The sequence below is a fragment of the Oculina patagonica genome, chromosome 6 (genome assembly GCF_052425735.1).
Source record: "Oculina patagonica isolate OP01 chromosome 6, crgOcupat, whole genome shotgun sequence".
NCBI classification, from domain to species: domain Eukaryota; kingdom Metazoa; phylum Cnidaria; class Anthozoa; order Scleractinia; family Oculinidae; genus Oculina; species Oculina patagonica.
The window spans coordinates 23,863,181-23,882,487 of NC_135763.1; the positions used below are offsets into that span (position 1 = coordinate 23,863,181).

At 37.7% G+C, this 19,307-nt stretch overlaps 1 protein-coding gene and 1 long non-coding RNA gene across 2 annotated transcripts; one reads left to right on the forward strand and one right to left on the reverse strand.

The window, feature by feature from the left end:
- Positions 1-527: 527 nt before the first annotated feature.
- On the reverse strand, positions 528-18,422 carry LOC144657956 (uridylate-specific endoribonuclease-like). Its single transcript, XM_078518289.1, has 6 exons — positions 18,195-18,422; positions 15,826-15,995; positions 4,137-5,378; positions 3,762-3,889; positions 1,665-1,922; positions 528-545 (listed from the first exon to the last, which is right to left on the reverse strand). The coding sequence occupies exons 3-6, from the start codon at positions 4,216-4,218 to the stop codon at positions 528-530; spliced, it is 486 nt and encodes a 161-aa protein (XP_078374415.1). The 5' UTR covers positions 4,219-5,378; positions 15,826-15,995; positions 18,195-18,422.
- On the forward strand, positions 10,531-12,717 carry LOC144656720 (uncharacterized). Its single transcript, XR_013571372.1, has 2 exons — positions 10,531-10,683; positions 11,326-12,717. It is a non-coding gene; the product is annotated as an uncharacterized LOC144656720 (long non-coding RNA).
- Positions 18,423-19,307: the final 885 nt, after the last annotated feature.

Here is a 19,307-nt window from a genome sequence, read left to right on the forward strand (position 1 = left end):
AAAATGATAACTGAAGCATTCCCAGGCAAAAATCTTGACTTTGGTAGCAAAATCTTTTTTTTTCCTTCTCGCATACATAATGTCTGCCATACGTGTTGTATACTAGTGTACCAAAGTGGTACACCTATATTGCGCACCCTTACTAAGTTCTATAATATTCCGAATAAGTTGCAATAGTTTTAGGCCCAATCTACGCCGCTCTCCCGAGTCTGGTCTATTCATTTTCCCGAACAGCGCTGAGCCTAAGTTTGTTGGTAATTTTGATGCAGGCAAAACGGTCTTGTTATTTTTGGTGAATTTAGAAAACGATCGATGGTTAATACGTTTATGGTTTTGTGTAAGAATTGTTGTGAGTTGTCAATAAAAACTAACAAAATAACAGAAATAGGAAACAAGAAAACATCCTTTTTTCACGTAGTAATCTACTTTGCCACCTCCCGATGTAGTCGGTGGAGTTGTTGTTGTTGTTGGTGTGACACATGATGGTAAACAATCATCCATCTCGCAGCAAGTTTGCGGGGAGGCGGTTAGAGAACTTGTAGCAGCTGTGTATTAAACAGAAAAGATATTAGTAACATGAAATTTTTTGCCTTGCAAATTAAATGTTTTTGTAGGAAGCGCATAATAGGGGATTGCTATCAACGACTTCCTTACTTTTACTTAATTTCAAATTTTTTTGACAAAGGCCTAAGTTTCTGATCATGTCTCATGCTATTTTTAATTATTTAATCGGTGGTCAGGGCGCCGTACTTGAAATACGGAGGTTGCCGCGGGTTCAAGTCCTTCTCTGACCACTAGCTGGAGTTGTTTCTCGGTAGACAAGAGTTTAACTCCTCCACCATGTTTGTAAACTTATCTCGTCAGAAACTTTCACACGATCATACATTTTTATGATAAGAATGGAGAATGACTGCCAGACACGTGGTCTAAATTCGTTGTTTTCAGGTTAAATCAAATTGCTGTAGGGTTTGTAGTATTGTTTAAATACGATTACACGACAAGAAAGGCTTATAGGATATTTCAATGGACATCAGTGGCGAGCTACAAGAACCATAATTCGAATTATCGGGGTGAACTTGACCCAAATTTTGATCAAGGGAAACGAAATTTAGAACGTCAAATTAGCGGGGTTTTCGAGTTATCCGACTTCGAGTAAACCAAGTAAAAATGACTGAAAAGTGGGGTCAAATCCAAGGGAAATGGAAGTTTGTTCGAGTTAGCGGGGTGGTTTGAGTTATCCGAGTTCGAGCTACCGGGGTTCCCTGTAGTTTAAACGTTTGTAGTTCAAACGAACGCTGGTCTCTCGAGTCGAATACGCCAGGGGCATTTATTTCAAACTAGACCTTCCGGAGCCAGCGTTTATTTGGATTCGAGAAAATCAGAACCCTTTTGATAATTTCTTTGTCTATTTCTTAACCTTCTATTCATGTCACATTAATTATATTACATCAACCGTAGTATGTTAACAATTTTGCATAACATAATGGTTTCCAGATTCTTTCCAAAGTCGGCAGTGAAGAAGATGCGTTCGATGTTTTTTTGTCAGTGCCAAACTTTTTAGAGACCCAAAATTTCGCCTTTAGGCAGTTACTGATTAATTAACTATAAATTATAATTATAGATAATAAATGCTGAGAAACTCCTTGTACAATATTGAAACTTACAAATAATTTTCGTGGGTAGGCTGTGCAAATCTTGCCAGAACCAGTGGGTTTCTCAATTGCTTTAATTGTTAAATTGCTGTTGTCGATTTTGCAAGTACATTCATTGCCCAATTTTCCTCCACTCGGCCCTTTGTACAACGTTATAAAGCAGGTACTAAATAAGGCGAAATCAAATGCTGGGCTTGTTCCAACATACATGCTGCTTGGGCATTTCTTTGTTGCCTTGTCCCATTTGAAGTTCATGCGGATAAAGCTAGGCTACAGAATAAAATATAGAAAAAACGAGTCAACTGACTAATGAATTAATTAAATTAAACACGGTACAATCATACAGTAGGGCTCTACTCAAGCACTTTTTGGAAAGATTTCGAGTCCTATGATCTGTCTTGGACAAGTCAACAAATACATATAATACACCTGTAGTTTAACTCTCTTTTCTGTCAGCTTATGATATTAAGAAACAAGATAAGTTGTCTTTTTTCTTAATGGAACAAAATTTCATGAATTTAACTACAGGGAGGGAGTTAAACTACAGGTGTATTGCGGATTGTCTTGCCTGACGCCAGATTTTTAAGTTTTAGGAAAACTCAGAAAGTTTGCCAACGTTAGGTTAAATCTTAAAAAAGTTATAAAAGTTCAAAGACAGTGCGGGCCTCAAAAGCCCCCCCCCCCCCCGGTCTGAATAGGGTTAATGATTGCCAGAAGGCGTGATTGATTCAATAAAAAACGATCCTTATTCGCTCCCATCATCCCTCAATATCCCTGTAAATTTTAAGCGGAATCGGCTTTCAAATGTTTGGTATAAGGCTTTTTAAAACAACATTCTACCAATGTTTTGCTTTATTAATATTATCCATAATCAATATATCCTCCGCGACCTTAAGTATCGTGTTTCAATGAATATACAGCTATTTCAATTAGCGTTGTCCGAACAAAGCTTATAGGCAAGACCGAAAGGTAGCATTGGTCGAAGAAGAGAGCAACTGCTCGTGCTGAATATAAATATATATAATGATATGAAAAACGCGAATTTGCACGCTTTCTTCCTTTGGAGACATGTGGGAACAAGGTCCTTTTCGCTACACTAAATGTTAAAAGATGTACAGCTACTCGGCCTCCTGAGAGAAGAACAAATTCCTGAATTCTTCACGTGCAAAAGAACAGACTTGTGAATACCCAGACCTTTCCTGTTAAGCTTTAAGCTTTGATCTGATAACATCGTTAATTGTAATAGCTGTATATATTAAATTTTAGGAAGTCGTTTTCATTCTCAAGTCTCGTTCGTTGCCAAACTCGATCATGAAGTTCTGTCTGTTTTATGTGTCGAGCGGTTCTCGTGACGAGAAAAGTAATGATAACACACTATTGACGAAAACTCGATGTTTTAAATGACTGAAAAGCGTTTTTTTGTTCACTAAGCAAGTCTACGTAGAGGATATTACACGGTGGCTTGATGATATGAATTTTATTTTCGAGTGGTAAAGCAATATTTTACGAATGAGTGCAGCGAATGAGTAAAATATTGCTTTACCAGGAGAGAATAAAATTCATATCTTCAAGCCACCGTGTAATTTTCTTAATTTTTTTGTGAAGTAAAAATACATATCAAATACATATCATCTTAATTGGAAAGAAGTTTTAATTGGTGTTCTAACACCAGGATGCCTCCTACTTAACTACTTGTTACTCCTAGGAAAAATATATTAATGGGATTGTAGAAGAAATAAAGACCTTCCAAACGTACGTGGCTTTAAATTTAAAGTTAATTTATTTAAAGTTAATTCAAATTTAAATTAGTACATCTGTACGAAAAATAACAATTTCGATAAATTTAGAGAAAAATGGATATTGTAACTCTATTATAAATCTATAGACTATTAATTTTACAAAGACATCATTACACATTGTAAGGCTAAAAAGGATATGCAGTAATGTAATGTTTTTATTTATTAGAGTGAGAGTAAGAGTGAGAGTAAGTTAATGTTGTTATGAGAGTTAAAGTGAGTTATTGTTACTGAAAGTTAAAGTGAGTTGATTTGCTATGCATGCAAATAAATTTAAAAAATGCAGTAGGCTTCTAGACACTTTTTCACAAACCTTTGTGTTGTTGGTGAATGAATCCAACTGAACATCGCTTATTTCGTTTAGAACTTGTTGAAGGTAGAATTGGTACCAGTTGTGGAATCCTGAGTACACGTTTTTCTTTTTTATAACACGCTTTTCACCTAGCAAAAATAAACGACAAAATAAATTAAGATAAAAAATTGTCACCTTTAGTAATATAAAGCCAAGATCACTGTTTTGAATTATTAAAGAAATGTTTCCAATGCACCATAAGTCAGTCTTGATCTATTGTTTGGCAGTTGATACACAGTAACTGAGATAGGTATTGTGAAAGATAAGAATTTTTTGCCCCTCAGTTCTGGACTTCTGTATATGGTGCCTTACATGCAGCAAGCTTTAGATACTTACCAACAAATACATGTTTAAAGCCTTTGCCAGGAAAAGGCTCGAACCACGCTTCCTTTAACTCAGTAGTCTTAAAATCTGCCATAGTCTAATGAAAAAAAAAAAGTGACGTGTGACGTAGAAACATGTACTTAAATTTCCTTTAATTGATAATACTAATTAAAGCTTATTATAGTAAGCAATAATAAAACATGCGTGCTATCCACGGATACAGCGTACTAGACAACATTATTTAGAATTACCGTATTTATTCGATTGAGCGCCCAACCTTGAATTAGCGTCCACCCTCCCTACCCCATTTGCCAACGTTACGCTGTCAAACATCGAGGAGACAACACCAGAGAGTTCGCTAATTATCTTAGTGAAAATAAGATTAAAATTGAAGTGTCACTAAGCTACTTCCCCGAAGACGGAGTTTCTTAGTATTTTACAGAAATTTACTGTGAACAGCTGCTTTTGTTTATCTTTACGGGTATTTGATTTGTTGCAAAATAAACTTATTTTTTGCTCAACATGTTAAAAATCTTATAAGTGTCTAGCCTCGAATAAGCGCCCACTCTCAAGGTCCCAAACTTTATGCAGCCAGATTTAAAGCTAGTGAGAGTTTTTGCTTGTAGCAGTTTGACAGGTAGACTATTTTAAAGTACCACACTACTATAGCTGAAGGCGGCAACTCAGTGCTAGGAAACAGTGCATTCAGGTAATTAGGAATAAGTTATTTTTAAGCCAATCATCATCCAGTTATTTTTTCATCTTTGTAAAAAAATATCTTGCTCGAACAAAGGACAAAAGTAAACGCAGCAAAAGTGTGTTTATAAATGAAATCGAGATAAGTTTCCGTGTTTCTGTGCGGGCGTTAAAAGTACTCTACAAAAAAAAATACTGATATCTATTTTTCTGTAAGGATGGAAGAAAAAATAATAATAGTAACATTTGACAAATTCAAATTGAGCATGAAGTAACCAAAGTCTTCACTGCAGTCTACCAGTCCCAATAAATCAAAAGAGCTCAGTCTAAGTAGGTAAACCCGTTCAGATTAGAAATACAGACGGGTAAAATTTAAATTGTAAAAGGTACCAAATTTGACACGTGTTAAATGATCGCTATACACATACCTTCTTTGAAGCATCAAACACGTTTGTGTTGAGATAGCTTAATATAAAGCTTGTTCCAAAGGCCCACCCTTTTGTGTTATGGCATTGAAAAATGCATTCATATTTTGGGTGGTTGTCGACGTAACTAGCTCTGTGAAGAAAGGTAAAACATGACAAACGTTTACCCCAAAAAACGACGTCTTTATCAAATATTTCATATTTTCTCGGTTTTAAACCTTACACAGCCGACCGATTATAATTTAAAAATGAAATGGAAGCCCGGCAAATATCAAAGGAGCAAACAATGAGGCCAAAATTTAAGTTGGAAGGTCCATGACCGTGCACATCTTTAGTTTTGCTCTCATACACTATGCATGAGTTACGTAATCCCAATATTTTTATTGGTTAGTTGTATGAACACACGTAACCACCTATTTTTTTTTTTTTTTTTTCAAGTTTTGTGCAGGGTCACCCCTCAAAATAGCGAACAATAACCTTTAACAAAGAACTTTGCCGGGCTTCATAACCATTTCTACCATTAACTATGTTTAAACATTGCTTCATTTTCACTTAACATCTTCAAGCGCATTTTAATTTAGTTTTCTACGTTATCATAAAAAATATTATATGATCTGAAATGATTCTTGGTTCTGTAAGCTTTGAAATCATATAATTTATAAGTCTTGCGCAATGCACCCGCGAAAGTATATAACCATTATTGTAACTAACTTAACAACTTTGGTTTTTCCCAGCATGAATTTAAAGGAGATATGTCACGATATTATAAGTCATTTTTGTGAAGTGCAGAATCACCTTCAAATTGATGAAAACCTCAAAATAATAAGTTTATCAAGGTAGAAAAATGCCAAAAAGATGAAAATAAACCCAAATAGGAACCAAGATGGATGAGGACGGGGACGACTAAAAAACGGACATGCGAAAGTCGAACTTGAAAAAAAATGTTCAACTTTTTCAAGATAGGCCATCCGGGACACAGATATTCGATTGCTTGACTAACCTGAATCACCTGATAGTTTGATTGGTTTGTACTTTTTTCGACTTTTTTTGCTTGTTTACAAGTAAAAAAAGTAGAATAGCGTTTACCTGGGCTAAAATCTGAACCGGAAGGGATTGCATTCTTGTTAACTCTCAAGGGACTGTTTTAATTTCTCAAGGGAATACTTTCCGCTTTGGGTGATCAAAGCGCGTGACTTGTAAAGTGTCACTCTATAGCTGTGCTTCAGCACTTCCGTTCTTGTAGAAAAAACGTGACTTGTCAAATTTACAAACATTATATAAGAATAAAAAACGTGAGTAGCCCAAATCTTACGTCACATAACCAATTAAGAATGTAAGGGGTTCAGCGCTCGAAGGCTGCGAAGTTTAAAACGATTAAGAACGCAATTTTTACTAGTACAAGTCTTTAGGGGCTAATATTAATTTAACCTAAAATCACATAGCGAAAACAAAGACCGCTTGGACATGTCCAAGCTATTTAAAACTACCACTACGTCAGACCCATGTCACGCGATCTCTCGCTTGTAGCTATAAATAATCATTCACCTCTTTTCAGTTTGAATACTCTGCGCTCTGTTTGTGTGAAATATTTATTGTTGTGTTACTCAAGCGTTTGGCTCGGAGCGAGTACAAGTCGTACAATTTACCCGGAACGTGTTAAATATTGCAAAACAACGACTTATTTTCTGGATATCCCAATTTTTGTTTTGAGTTTACGGTATTTTGAGAATCGAAACGTTATCGAAACGTAAGTTGCAAGCTCAACAAGAATGTGTCAAAGCACGGGATACACGTCATCGCGCCAGGGGAATTACCAAAAGCTTGTCGGAAGACGCTAAAAGGAGAAACACAATGGGATAGCCTTTATAGTCTACTCTTTATTTTGGCGTGATTTGGCTTTCTTTTAAATGAACTGGTTTGGGTTATTTTATTGAACATTCGGAACAAAATAAATATTTGCATGCTAAGCAGGCATTTTTCCGGCTAGGCATGTGGTTTTAAAAAGCAAAAGATGACGTGGTAAAGGAAATTCATGTCACGTTCACTCCGTGACTAACGCAAACACGACTTGTGTGTTTCTCAAGTGACTGCTTTTCTAAATTTACTGTGCGGCGCCGTGCCTTTAATTTAGCCAAAGCACTGAAAGAGGTCAGGAGGTCAAACATTACCCGCACGAACACACTAAAACGTTGCTAATAGTTAACCAAAAGGAACTCATTTCATGACAATTGATTATTTCTGCTGAGTTGCACAATTTAGAATTGCAACATCATCTAGCAAAGCGCACTATTACTAAAAATAGATTTCACCACAGTGAGTCGTGAGTCGGACAACAATTTTAGTTTTGGCAAAGGCTTTGTATGGAGGGGACGCATTCTTGACAAGAAAAAAAGGGCGAGAAAGGCACAATTTGAGGCCGAGATTCTCGAAAGGCTCGAAAAATGATAGATTTCAAACATTTTTAGGCGAGGACGTTAGTCTCGAGCCTTATGTTATGAAGCGATAAATTGGTTGGGTTTACAACGGGCGATGTGATGATTCGAACCGAGGGGGATTGGTAACTAAGAATATGGCTTGAGACTGTTTTCCTCCGCCATCTTGGTTATTCGAGACTTTTTCGCAGCCAGAAGCCTTGACTCGAAGTAAGATTAGTAGCTTAAATTGCGCTCACTTACAAACATATTGAGATATCATAGTACACAAAAACCTTATCGACACACCGAACTAAATTGTGGTTTACGAGCTTGGAGTCAGCTGGCGAGTGCTGTTTCGGCAGACCTTTGCCTTTCAAGACTGAAGACACCCCTCTGTAACAGACCTGGTGGAACCCGACCTGGTGGGTTATTTTGCCCTCCCTGGTGGAAATTTGACCTCCCTGGTACCTGGTGATTATCTGAAAAATCCCTGGTCGATTTTTTTTCTCCCTGGTGAAGAATTTTGTTTACCTAGTCAGGAAAAATAAACCAAAATCTTTCTGCTGGCTTAAATAAACAAAAAAAAAAAAAAAACGACGCGCAGCAAAAAGATAATTTAATTATTGACTATAACTCGATGTAAATATAGCAAAAAGTAATTTACTGATTGTTTTCGTCGCTTGTTCTGCTGTCATGCACGTCACTGAAGAGACAAAACAGATATGTTTCCTTTACTGTATGTATAATTTACGAGCTTGTGAATGATTCAGAGCGATTTGAACAGCGCGCGCGGCCCAAGATAAATGTGTGGAAGTATTTTTGACCCGGCTTTTTACAGCGTTTTATCGAATAACTACGCAGAGGATAATCAGCTTGACCCACATAATTCTTGGTGAAGTATTAAGCCTCGAGCAGTTTGAAAGGCGCTTAATGTATAAAATATCATGTTTAACTTTGCAGCCCGCCGGCACAATGTGATGTAAAATATACGCCAGTAATTCAAGTACATTCAAGATCATTCAAGTGGCGTATTACGGTAAATTTTAATAATAAAGCTGCCTTAAGATGTAAGTACTGTCTAAATAGAACTTTGTGTAGCTTTCACCTACATGAAACTATTGATGCCTACGGCTGGAGCCCGGGGCTGGGGGACAGCAGTCATTAATTTAAAACACATATTTTTCGTTGCTCGCTAACTCCAAAAAAGAGATAATTTATTCGACATGTAAAAAATATAAGCAAATGGTTCTCTTATTTAGATTTTTTTATGCTTTGACCTTCTAAAAATGGATCAACGAATAAGGGCCGGCATATTGAACATTTTTCAACTTTAAAAGTAAACGGATGACACAGATTAAATTTAGGTGCGCCCGTGCTAGGCAGCCTCTGGATCTGTCTTTAGCCTGCGAGCAGGCTCACCTTGGGGCACGCGCGAATATATCTTGGCGCTGATTCTGTCTCTTCATGCTAGGCTCTTTTGATAATAAATATTTATGCAATTTACCTTCTGGAAAAGTAATTAAACTTGTATTCAGATTAGCAGGGCTAGATAGACGTTCAAACTAGGAAGTCGAGAAAATAATTATAATCCCACGAAAAAATCTCCCAATTTCTTTGAAAAACTGTCGAATATCTGGCTAAATTACCGCTTACCTAGACTTTCTCAAAGTCCTTCGACGCGCAGTTTAGGAATTTTGTAGTCGTTAATGTATGTTTTGGCAGGTGTAATTCGTCGAGTGCAAAGTTGATTGCCTGGTGAAGTGCGTCCAGTTTCCCTTCCAAAAATAAGACGCTTTGATTTTAACTAAAAAGGTCTAGAAATAATCGTGTTTTTTTAAGTTTACTTTTAGGTGCCTATTTGCATATGAAACTCCCTTTAAAACGCACGAAATGTGATTTCAGCCTGTCTATTTTTTTCAAAATTTCCCGGGGAGGACCTCGAGTAGCTAGGCTGTGAATAGGCTCTCGAGAAGGATTACGCGAGCGAAGTGAGCGGAAGAGCTCCCGAGTAGCTTACACCTTCGGCGTTCACACGATTACAACTTTCATATCCGTCGTTTCGTCCTTTGCATATTTCAGAACCGTCGTTTCAAATCCTGCCTGCAATCCTGCTAAGACCTGGAAAAGTAACATGCATCAGAAGGAAGTGTAATCATTTTCCGGCGATGATGTCAGTCCATCACCTTATATCATAAGGTTATTGGCGGAATTTGTTCTTCTGTTTGTCATCGCCTCTGCATGCATTGCGTGCCTTGTTTGATGCCCTGATGGACAAAAACGTGCATGCGAGAATTTCAGAGCGCGACTGCTTCAAGCCCAAGGGTAGACTTTTTAAAAGTCGTTCGCTTCTCGTTTCTCGTTTCCGCGCTCTGTGTGCTCTTCTCTCTTTGCGCTTGCTGAGCTCGACTTGTAGGCAAGTCTAGTCCAAGGGTAAACTAACCATGTCAATAGTAGGGCGACTCGTTGGCTCATTGCGACAATTATTTGCTAAATTTGACCCATTGCGGATCTAGTGGCGGTAATTCACTGTTCGATACAAAGAACTCACGGGGATCTCAAAACGGCCCGTTTGCCGTTTCTATGTTACTTCAGTTGTTTACGTACAAGCCGAAAAAAAAAAAACGACGGTGTCATCTACAGCCCTTAGACAACATCGGTGCGAAAAATCGTGCATGATAACCCCGCTAAGTTTATTGCATACTGGCTCACAGAGTTTGCATCAATAATTGGTTAGATTAAATATATCAACACCCTCCCTGGTGAAAAAAAGTAATCAACCTGGTGGATTTTTGACTGCCCTGGTCGATTTTGTGTTGAAAACCTGGTGGAAAATCAGGTGTCACCAGGTCTGTTACAGAGGGGTGTCTGAAGTTGAACTGGATATAAAGCATTGAAAGCAATATAAACACGGCTAATTAAACATCAGGATTGATATATTTGTGATCTGAACTACTGGCGACATTGTAACCTGACCTTTAACTGAAGAGGAGAAGTGCAGAAGAATATATTGCCACAACTGCTGAGGTGAGCGATCAAAAATTTATATCAGTTTGCTTGTACATGTACTTTATTGAATAACATAATGGACAAAGTATTTATGGAATCGAAATAACGATTTTAAAAGGCTAAATATCTGCTAGATGTTGTTATATTTAATTTGCTGGAATTTATAGATTACTAATAAGCATTGAGAGAGATTCATTCGCGATCCCTTCTGTCAACAGAACGTTTTCGTGTACTACTAGGTCAGATTTCAACATTGATCTTAATAATGGTGTGCAAAGCAGCAGTAAATAATTATAAACAAGTGATTGTAAAATATGGATAGAAACAAACTTATTTCAGGCTTTACCACTGACAAAAGAACTACAATTGATCACATTTATACAAATCTAAATAAATACTGATAAATCAAGAGTCCAAACTGGTGTTCTCAAGACACACTAAAGTGACCTTAAAGCTGGGTGGTTTAATAGCAACCAAAAAAGAGTATATACATTTTTGTAGACCATAATAACTACTAAATGATTTAAGAAGCATAGTGTACATGTAGAAAGATGTGTTTCAGAAAAAAGAAAATTTTAAGTAACTACTTATGTTGCAATAAATTGTTGCAATGTTGCAATCAATTTTAACAATTGATTCTTTCTTTTATTATGTTTACAGAACAGAATTAAAAAACAACAGAAAACATCCAAAATACAGTTTTCAAAGAATCCACTGACAGCTGTGTTTTGTCCTAATTGCTTCAATATGTTTAATCTGCACTTTGTCAAGAAGCAGCATGAATGTGTGAATGTGGCTATTGCATTGGAACTGCTTTGACTGGAACTGGTTATTGGCCTCTATTCTGCCTCTATGCAATATATAGAAAGCCCAATCCTCACTATGAATGGCAGATATATTAAAAAAAAAACACAGCGAAAACCATGTAGCAATAACACCTAAGTTAAAAAAATAAACTGTGTAAAACATCTCTGGATTTGCTACTGAAAGACTCTCAATTCAAATTCATTACTGGCAAACCACTGTATCAACTCTACTTCCTAGACTCCACATGTACTGTATCAAGATGTTGGACTTATTGGACTTACTTGCATCACAAATTGTACAGAAAGTGCAAACAACTTTCAGCCCCATTTAAATTTAACAAGAGTAAATCAATATGCTATATCAACTTTACTTCCTGGAAACTTGTACTTGCTTAAGCTTGCACTGCGTGTTTTAAGTGATATTAAGTTTTTGGACTTACTGCACAAAATTTACATTACAGATTGTACAGTCAGTGCAGACAACTTTAAGCCACATTTAAACAAGAGGCAATCTAGATACATTATTTCAAGACATTTTATTCTTGCCAAAGTTGTGGAAGTTTCCTAGCTGTCTAGTAAAGTTACAAAATATGTTGCCTTCCATTGTGAAAAGTCGTGAAAAAAGACATCTTATTAGAGTTGTACGAATTAAATCGTGCCAATTTTGTGATCAAAACAGCTTACAATTTGCCTTTTATTAATTACAGTAACATTGGTTAGAAACTAACCTTTCCTTGGAATGCACAACTAAAAACACCACCGGAAACAAAGTACTGTATTTTAAAATTTTATTTACCTGACAAACCCATCCCCCCCCTTTTATAGCAAATGTCTCAGTGTCTCAACTTTCGACTTACAGTGAGGAGCCCAAAAGGGTGACCACTTTTACTGTACTAACAATTTTTGCCTTGCACGAAAGAATGTGAATTAATTAAAAGTGGTCACACATTTGGGCTCCTTGCTGTAAATCACACATCTTTTGGACTCGCATTTTCACTCAATAGACATTTTTGGCTTTGTCAGTGTAAGTAGCCCATTTCAAAATCACATGATGCTGAATACCAAGAGAATTTTTTTCTGAATTTGAAAGTAGTGATTCTCAAGAGTGATGTCACAGTCTGAAATAGGACAACAAAAAAACGAAGCCCGAAAGGTCCCTTCTCAGTTCTTTGTCTGGAATTTTTAACATACTGTCTTGCTTTACTGGAACGTCCTCGCCTTAGTATGCATTGCATACCGGTTATTGCTTTAGTAAGTGAAAAACAGATTGAAGGTATCCAAAAAATGGCCCAAAATTGAATTTATTAGTCGAAGATCCGGTAATGACACCTTGATTTCCACTGCAAAATTATTCAGGCTGCCGAGAAATTTAAGCGGCGGATAGCGAATTACTATCGAATTATATAATTGCGAAGGATAGCACTTGTATGTTTGCTTCATTTAGGCACCGGAAAGATCGTCGTTTGCCGAGAAGTTCAGAATTCTTCCCGAATTTGACGGCACTGATCGCCGGCCATCCGATCTGTTTCGACACATGATAGATAGAGGGCGAAAATATTATGCTAAGAACAGTGTAAACGCTTTGCATTTCTCATAAAAATAAATGTTTTCTTTCAGCAAATCCCGGCAGCAAATCGGGCCTTTATAATCCATTCAATAACTGAGAGTAAAACATTTTACACATTTATTGAATAATCGCTCTGTTTGACAAACCTTTTGTTTCAAACCACGGTTTGAGCTTTCTACGTTGCACAGGTAAGGCTTTCCGAAGTCCGAGCCAATCTGGCCATGGTTTTGTGAAACAATCGCTAAATATGCCTCCAAAGTGCCCGCCAACCATACATTGCTCTTACAGAGCGATTTGTTTGTCCGAATTTTGACTCACACCGGGGGTCAAATTCTGTGACGTCATTAGTGCGCTTCGCTAATTGCAACATCATTAAATGTGTTAAGTGATATTTAAAAGTGTTTTTGTAGCTTTCGAATAACAAAATGTTTTGTGAAACATTTGAGAAGAAAAATAAGCGATAGGAAAATAGAACGACGTTTCGATGACGCCATGTCATCATTATCAAGTTAAAATTATAATACGGAGTTCAGGCTTATATAGTGATCTAGGGTGTGATAATATATTAGCATATTAAGATTTTAAATAAAATTCAGTTTATCACGCACAGAATCTGATTGTGTGTTAAGTTTCGGCTTTATGTTTCTAATAAAGAGCATTTCGTAAATTAAACAGTCCAACTTCGTGCGGCATTTCTTTAAAACAGAAAACTGGTCTTGTACATTGTAGACTTGCAGCTGGTGGTCTTCTTTTAAGTGTCGGTTTTGTAGCCTGTTGTGAAATTACTTCCAGTGGAAGCAGTAAACGTTAAACGTTTCTTCCGTTCAGAAGTTAATGCATCGTCATTAGAAAAATAAACAGCAACTGTTTTGCTGGAAATGTAGTCGTTAGAAATGGGATGTGTAGCCGTAAGGTAAAGAATAACAAGGAGAAGCGGCTTTTGGTAATATCCAAACGAAAATTTAACTCTCAATTTGGGGTTAAGATTGCGTGACGAGACAAAAGGTAACTCTGTCGTGCGTAACCTAACCTGCGATCAGGCGTTATTTTTCTGCATTAAGCCGAGTAGAAATCTAACTCGAAAGGAAACAACTATTTCGATTAAACATGTTAATGCACCAGTCAATATAAACCCCCGCACCCCCCCGGCCGGGACATAGCGGGGCATTAGCGGGGAATTTGAAGTGATTCGACGACACTGAGAGGCACGGCTACCGGGGCTTTTGAAAGCTTTTGAACTTCGTACTAAATCAGCCGGGGCATGGAGCGGGGCATTTTCCTCTGACAGCGGAAAGACTGGCACGATAATTTTCAGAGAAGACTGGGTCGAGATATTGGACCTTGGTGGCAATGGCGTCAATGGCGGATTGCGAAGAGAGAAAGGTTGGTATCCTCGCTAATTTGTAACGTAAAAAGGCCATCCGAAGTATCTTGTTCGTGATTGTTGTTCGAAAATGAGTTTTCTATTTCTATTTCTCATTTATTATAACTGAAATATTGGCCGTTGTTGTCTAAATTGCTGCATTTGGTCAGCCATTAATAAACGTTCTTGTTGTGTACAGTATCTTTGTTTTTTTTTTTATTTTTTTAAATCCATTGGCAATAAATTATTAAGCTGACGCTATTTCCGAAAGGACCGGGGCACTTGGGCGGGGGTATTTATTCCCATTAGAACATAAAAACTGCCACAGGGTGCGGGGCGTTAAACAACTTTTGATGTAAGTTCCTGTCAAATGCCCCGCTATGTCCCGGCCGGGGGGGTGCGGGGGTTTATATTGACTGGTGCATAAAGGCAAACGTCAAAGTTTACCTTTTTTAACCAAGCCAAAGTATATGAGTCGCAAAGCACCCAGCCGTCGCGACTGACAAGTACAGCATTTACTCCGCGAAAATAAAAAAATGCTTGAACTGAAAGTCGTTTGAATTCTTCCATGATATGTTCGAACAACAATGCCCAGGATAAACCTTCTACTCATACTAACTTCATGCAAAAAAAAGTCGATATCTCGAAGAGACCTTTGATTATCTACTTGCATCTCATCATCGATCCTTATCGGGCCATTGGACGCATAAGGCCTCTACAGTCTCTCTCCAGCGGGAGCGGTATTGTGCCGCCTTCCGGATCCCATTCCAGGTCAGGTGCAGGGACTTAAGTTCTTTCTCGGCCGACCTTCGCCAGGTTGTTCTAGGCCTTCCCCGTGCTCGCTTTCCCTCTGGTGTCCAGAATAAACCTTCTTTAGCCACATCGCCGGAGTCCTTCCTCAATACATGCCCAATCCAACTCCATTTCCTGCGGGTTAAGCTCACCATGATGTCCCTTGTTTACAGATGTTTCGTACTTCCAGGTTGGATATTTTTTGTGGCCATCTTATTCCCAATATAATACGGAGGCACTTGTGGATAAAAACCCTCAACTTTTTAACTACGTCCTGTGTTGTTTTCCAGCTTTCGGAGCCATAGAGAAGCACTGTCTTTACATTTGAGTTGAATAGTCTTAATTTGGTCTTAAGGGAAATCCTTTTGGATCTCCAAACTGGTTTCAGTGCTATGAATGCCTGTCTAGCTTTGCCGATACGCGTTTTTACATCTGCATCGGCACCTCCCTGCACATCAATCACACTGCCAAGGTAAGAGAACTGTTCTATTTTCTCTATCTCATGTCCATCTATCTTTATTCACGGGCAATTTCTTTTGCATCCAGTGCTCATCCATTTGGTCTTTTTGGTGTTAATCTATCTACTTGCATCTAGTTACGTAAAATCGAAGCGTTCAAAAAAAATCAATTACCTTTAAATGTTTTAAACACATCGGATGCATCGACTTTGGCTTTAGCTGCTGGTTTCAATATAACTTTACCAACTGTGTCAATATTTACTTCAGACGGAACTTTCAGGTTGTCAGCGGCTTTGTCCCACATCTTTTGACAAGCATCACCGAGATCGAGCGCGGCACTTGAGCTGTAAAACGGAACAGTTAATAACAGAGCAAGTTAGGCCCCCCCAAAAATGGGAAAGTTTAAAAATCTGTTTTGTTTTCAGAGGTTTCAGGCGAAAAGAATTCCTTTAAATGTAAAACTGGTGGATTATTTTACTTCGATTGCTCCCTGTAAGGCCGGCTTGGCACGACCTTTCAGTCCATCAGGTCGTTAATTTCACGCATTATCTAACTCTCCTATAAAGTCATTTGTGTGCCGTAAAAACAAAAATATTACTTTTATACAATATACCTTACATTTCTCAGTAATTTAATTCCTGAAAAATAGGAATTGAAGTTAATTCGACGTGACTGATACGATCGCTGAAATTGCTTCAACTCAGAGAGGCCACATTTATAACAAAATACAACACCAACACCAAACATCAGTGAAAAAAACAAGATAAAGATCTATAACAGCAATGTATTGTCAGTACTTCTGTTTGTTTCAAAATGCTGGAGGGGTACCCAAAGAGACAGCCATAGACTGTCAGGTTCCCACACTTCATGCCTGAGAAAGATATGCAGGATATACTGGCCCCAGAAGATCACAAACCCCCTATTTATTGGATCACAAACCCTCTATAATGGCCTATACGGGGAGGCTCCGCCCGAAAGGAGTACCTTTTTCAGGCTTCAGGTATATAAAAGGGTAGGGATTTCACGAGTTCAAGTATATGAAAGGGTATGGAAATCTGTCATTTGGCTATTTAAAAGGGCCTTTAATTAAAATATTTCGAACAGACGCAATTTATGGCTGTATTATTTTAATTTATTAAGCGCTACATAAAAATGACAAGAAAACGTCCTATTTTAAGTCCACGCCATGTCTATTAGGTATATGAAAGGGGTACCTTTTTTCAAACAAAGGTATACAAAAGGGGTACAATTTCTGTGAAAATGGTATATAAAAGGTTAAGGGGTAAGAGCTTGGGGCGGAGCCTTCCCGTATAAAACTTTTTTTGAGTACGACGAGGATTATATCTATATACCACACCATATTGTATTGCAACGTAGTAGAAACAAGATATCTGTGACATATAAATTGCACCGTACCTTTTACTGGAAAATAAAATTAGCGTGAAGAGAACGAAGATTTTAGCCATTATGCTTTTGTAATATTAGATCAACAACTTGGGTCAACGTGATAGAATGTGGCAACACTGACCTCCTTGGACCTAAATTCATCATAAGCTTTCACGCCTTTCTCGGCTTAGACGGAATGCGATAGCGAATGCGGAATCGGAATTCAATGAATGGATTATCTCAATTGGCTTTTTCAATTGGAATATTAAGGTCGTGGTAATCATGTAGACTTTGTTTCGGAAACAAATATTTCCCTGTTTGCCCGCAGACGCACGCAAAAACTGTTTTTCAAAAATATTTAACGTACGCAGCCGTTTGTGCCTCGTGAAACTGAATGTAAAGTCAATAAATCTGGGCTGTTTGGGCTGCTAGGATTTGCTTCCCGGCCAGCTCGTTTGCTGCTTACCCAAGAAATATTATAAGCAACAGTTTTTTCCGCAACAATGATGTCACCGTGTCTGCACGATCTCTATAATAAAGATTTTATCACCTCGCTGCTGAGCCCTTCATGAGCGAGTTAACCTTAATGACTTTCAAGAGAGTCGAATATGACAGTTAAATAAAAATGAACCATCTAGAGAGGACTATTATTTGAAAGATGTTTCGTTTTTTTTTTTTTCGGCGTGGAGACGTTGAAAACAGAAAGCGTTCGTATCGCTCAAACAAAATCGATCGCTTTTGTTTGACCGAACCAGAGGATATATGCCGTCATGCACTGCAAACAAGAAAGTCGAGCGTATTTAATTTCTGCATAATTTGTATACTTATGATTACCATGTTAAAGCCACTTCAATTTCCATCAGCTATTTCATTTGCTCTCCTTCAACAATTTCCGTGTCGTAAACAGCTCGTAAAAACAATAATACTCCTCTTAACAAAATTGATATTATAACAATTACATCAAATTTAAACGTCGACGTCGCGTTGAGTCACGTCGAATTTGATTCACTGAAGTCCCCGTATAAACTTGAATTGATCGCTGGAATCGCGAATATAAAGCGCGCGATTCCAGTAGAATCAAGTAAATACCAGCGAGATTTCTGCGGTTGAAGTTACATTCGACAGGACTGAAATGCGACGTATGAATTGCGCCCTACCTTTTGGTGGAAAAGAAAATTAGCAGCACGAAGAGGAAGATTTTAGCCATCATCGCTTTGCTATTGTAGTACTGTGACAAATAAACAGCGTGAAAATTGACTTTGGCAGCACTCACTTTCTTGGATTAATTAATAGTTACACTTGACGCTTCAGCTCAGACGGAATGCGGACAGTCATGTGAATTATCTTTATTGGCTTGTCGAACTAAAATGAGACTTTCCGATTGGTTCCGTGAAATCCTTTTGTTTCATATTTTTTGTGTCGCAGTTTCTAAGTAACGAAACGGTATTGTTTTATGTTTGGTTGTGATATTTCGCGGAAGTAAACAATTCTGTTTTTCAGTTTAGATTTGGAAATCATGTAATAACGTTGTTACGCGTTCATATAACTACGGTATTATTCAATCAGAGTAACAGCAGCTCATTATTGCCCAACATGACAAGCTTAGAGTCGCTAATGATTTTGCTACTTAGTATACAGCTAATTCGGGAAAGGTTGTCGGTAAAAAAAAGCACAGAAGTGCACGCGATAAGACCAAAAGGTGGTCTGGGTATTTACTTGAATTTTAATTTGCATTCTGGCATTGAACATGTTCTTGAGGAAATGTACAAGTTTATATTTTTGCACGTGAAGATTTTGTTTTTCCTCTTAATAGGCCTTTTTCTGTAGAGTTTATACTTTTACTGTCATTTTCAATTGTCTTTGGGTTTTGAATTTTTTTTTAAATTCAGCGGGCTAAAAGTACGTTGTTTTCACACGCTGAAGTGAAAGAAAACGTGCAAATTCGCGTTTGACAAATTATGCCGCCATTTTATGAGTACTCAGCACATGCAGTACCTCTCTACTTTTGCCCATACTACCTTTCGGTCTTGTCGGGTGCTCTTTTGTGCTTTTTCCGACAACCTTTCTCAAATTAGCTGTATAATGACAAATGACCGCGCTACTCATTGGTTGAGAATTAAGGAGGTGCTAAGCTGTTCAGTGAAATGATCTTCACTTTTTTTGAGAATTTAAGCTCTAAACAAAATTTGAAATTTCCATTCGAATAGCTTGAGTTTACCGTGTGATGGTACACCCACGATCTGCGACTATGATTATAAATTACGCTACGT

Excerpts from the sequence above, each read along its gene's own strand:
- LOC144657956 (XM_078518289.1), bottom strand. The coding sequence starts at position 4,218 with ATGGCAGATTTTAAGACTACTGAGTTAAAGGAAGCGTGGTTCGAGCCT. Across the intron at positions 3,890-4,136 it reads CTTTAAACATGTATTTGTTG|GTGAAAAGCGTGTTATAAAA; the intron begins GTAAGTATCTAA and ends TATTTTTGCTAG. Across the intron at positions 1,923-3,761 it reads CATTCACCAACAACACAAAG|CCTAGCTTTATCCGCATGAA; the intron begins GTTTGTGAAAAA and ends TTTATTCTGTAG.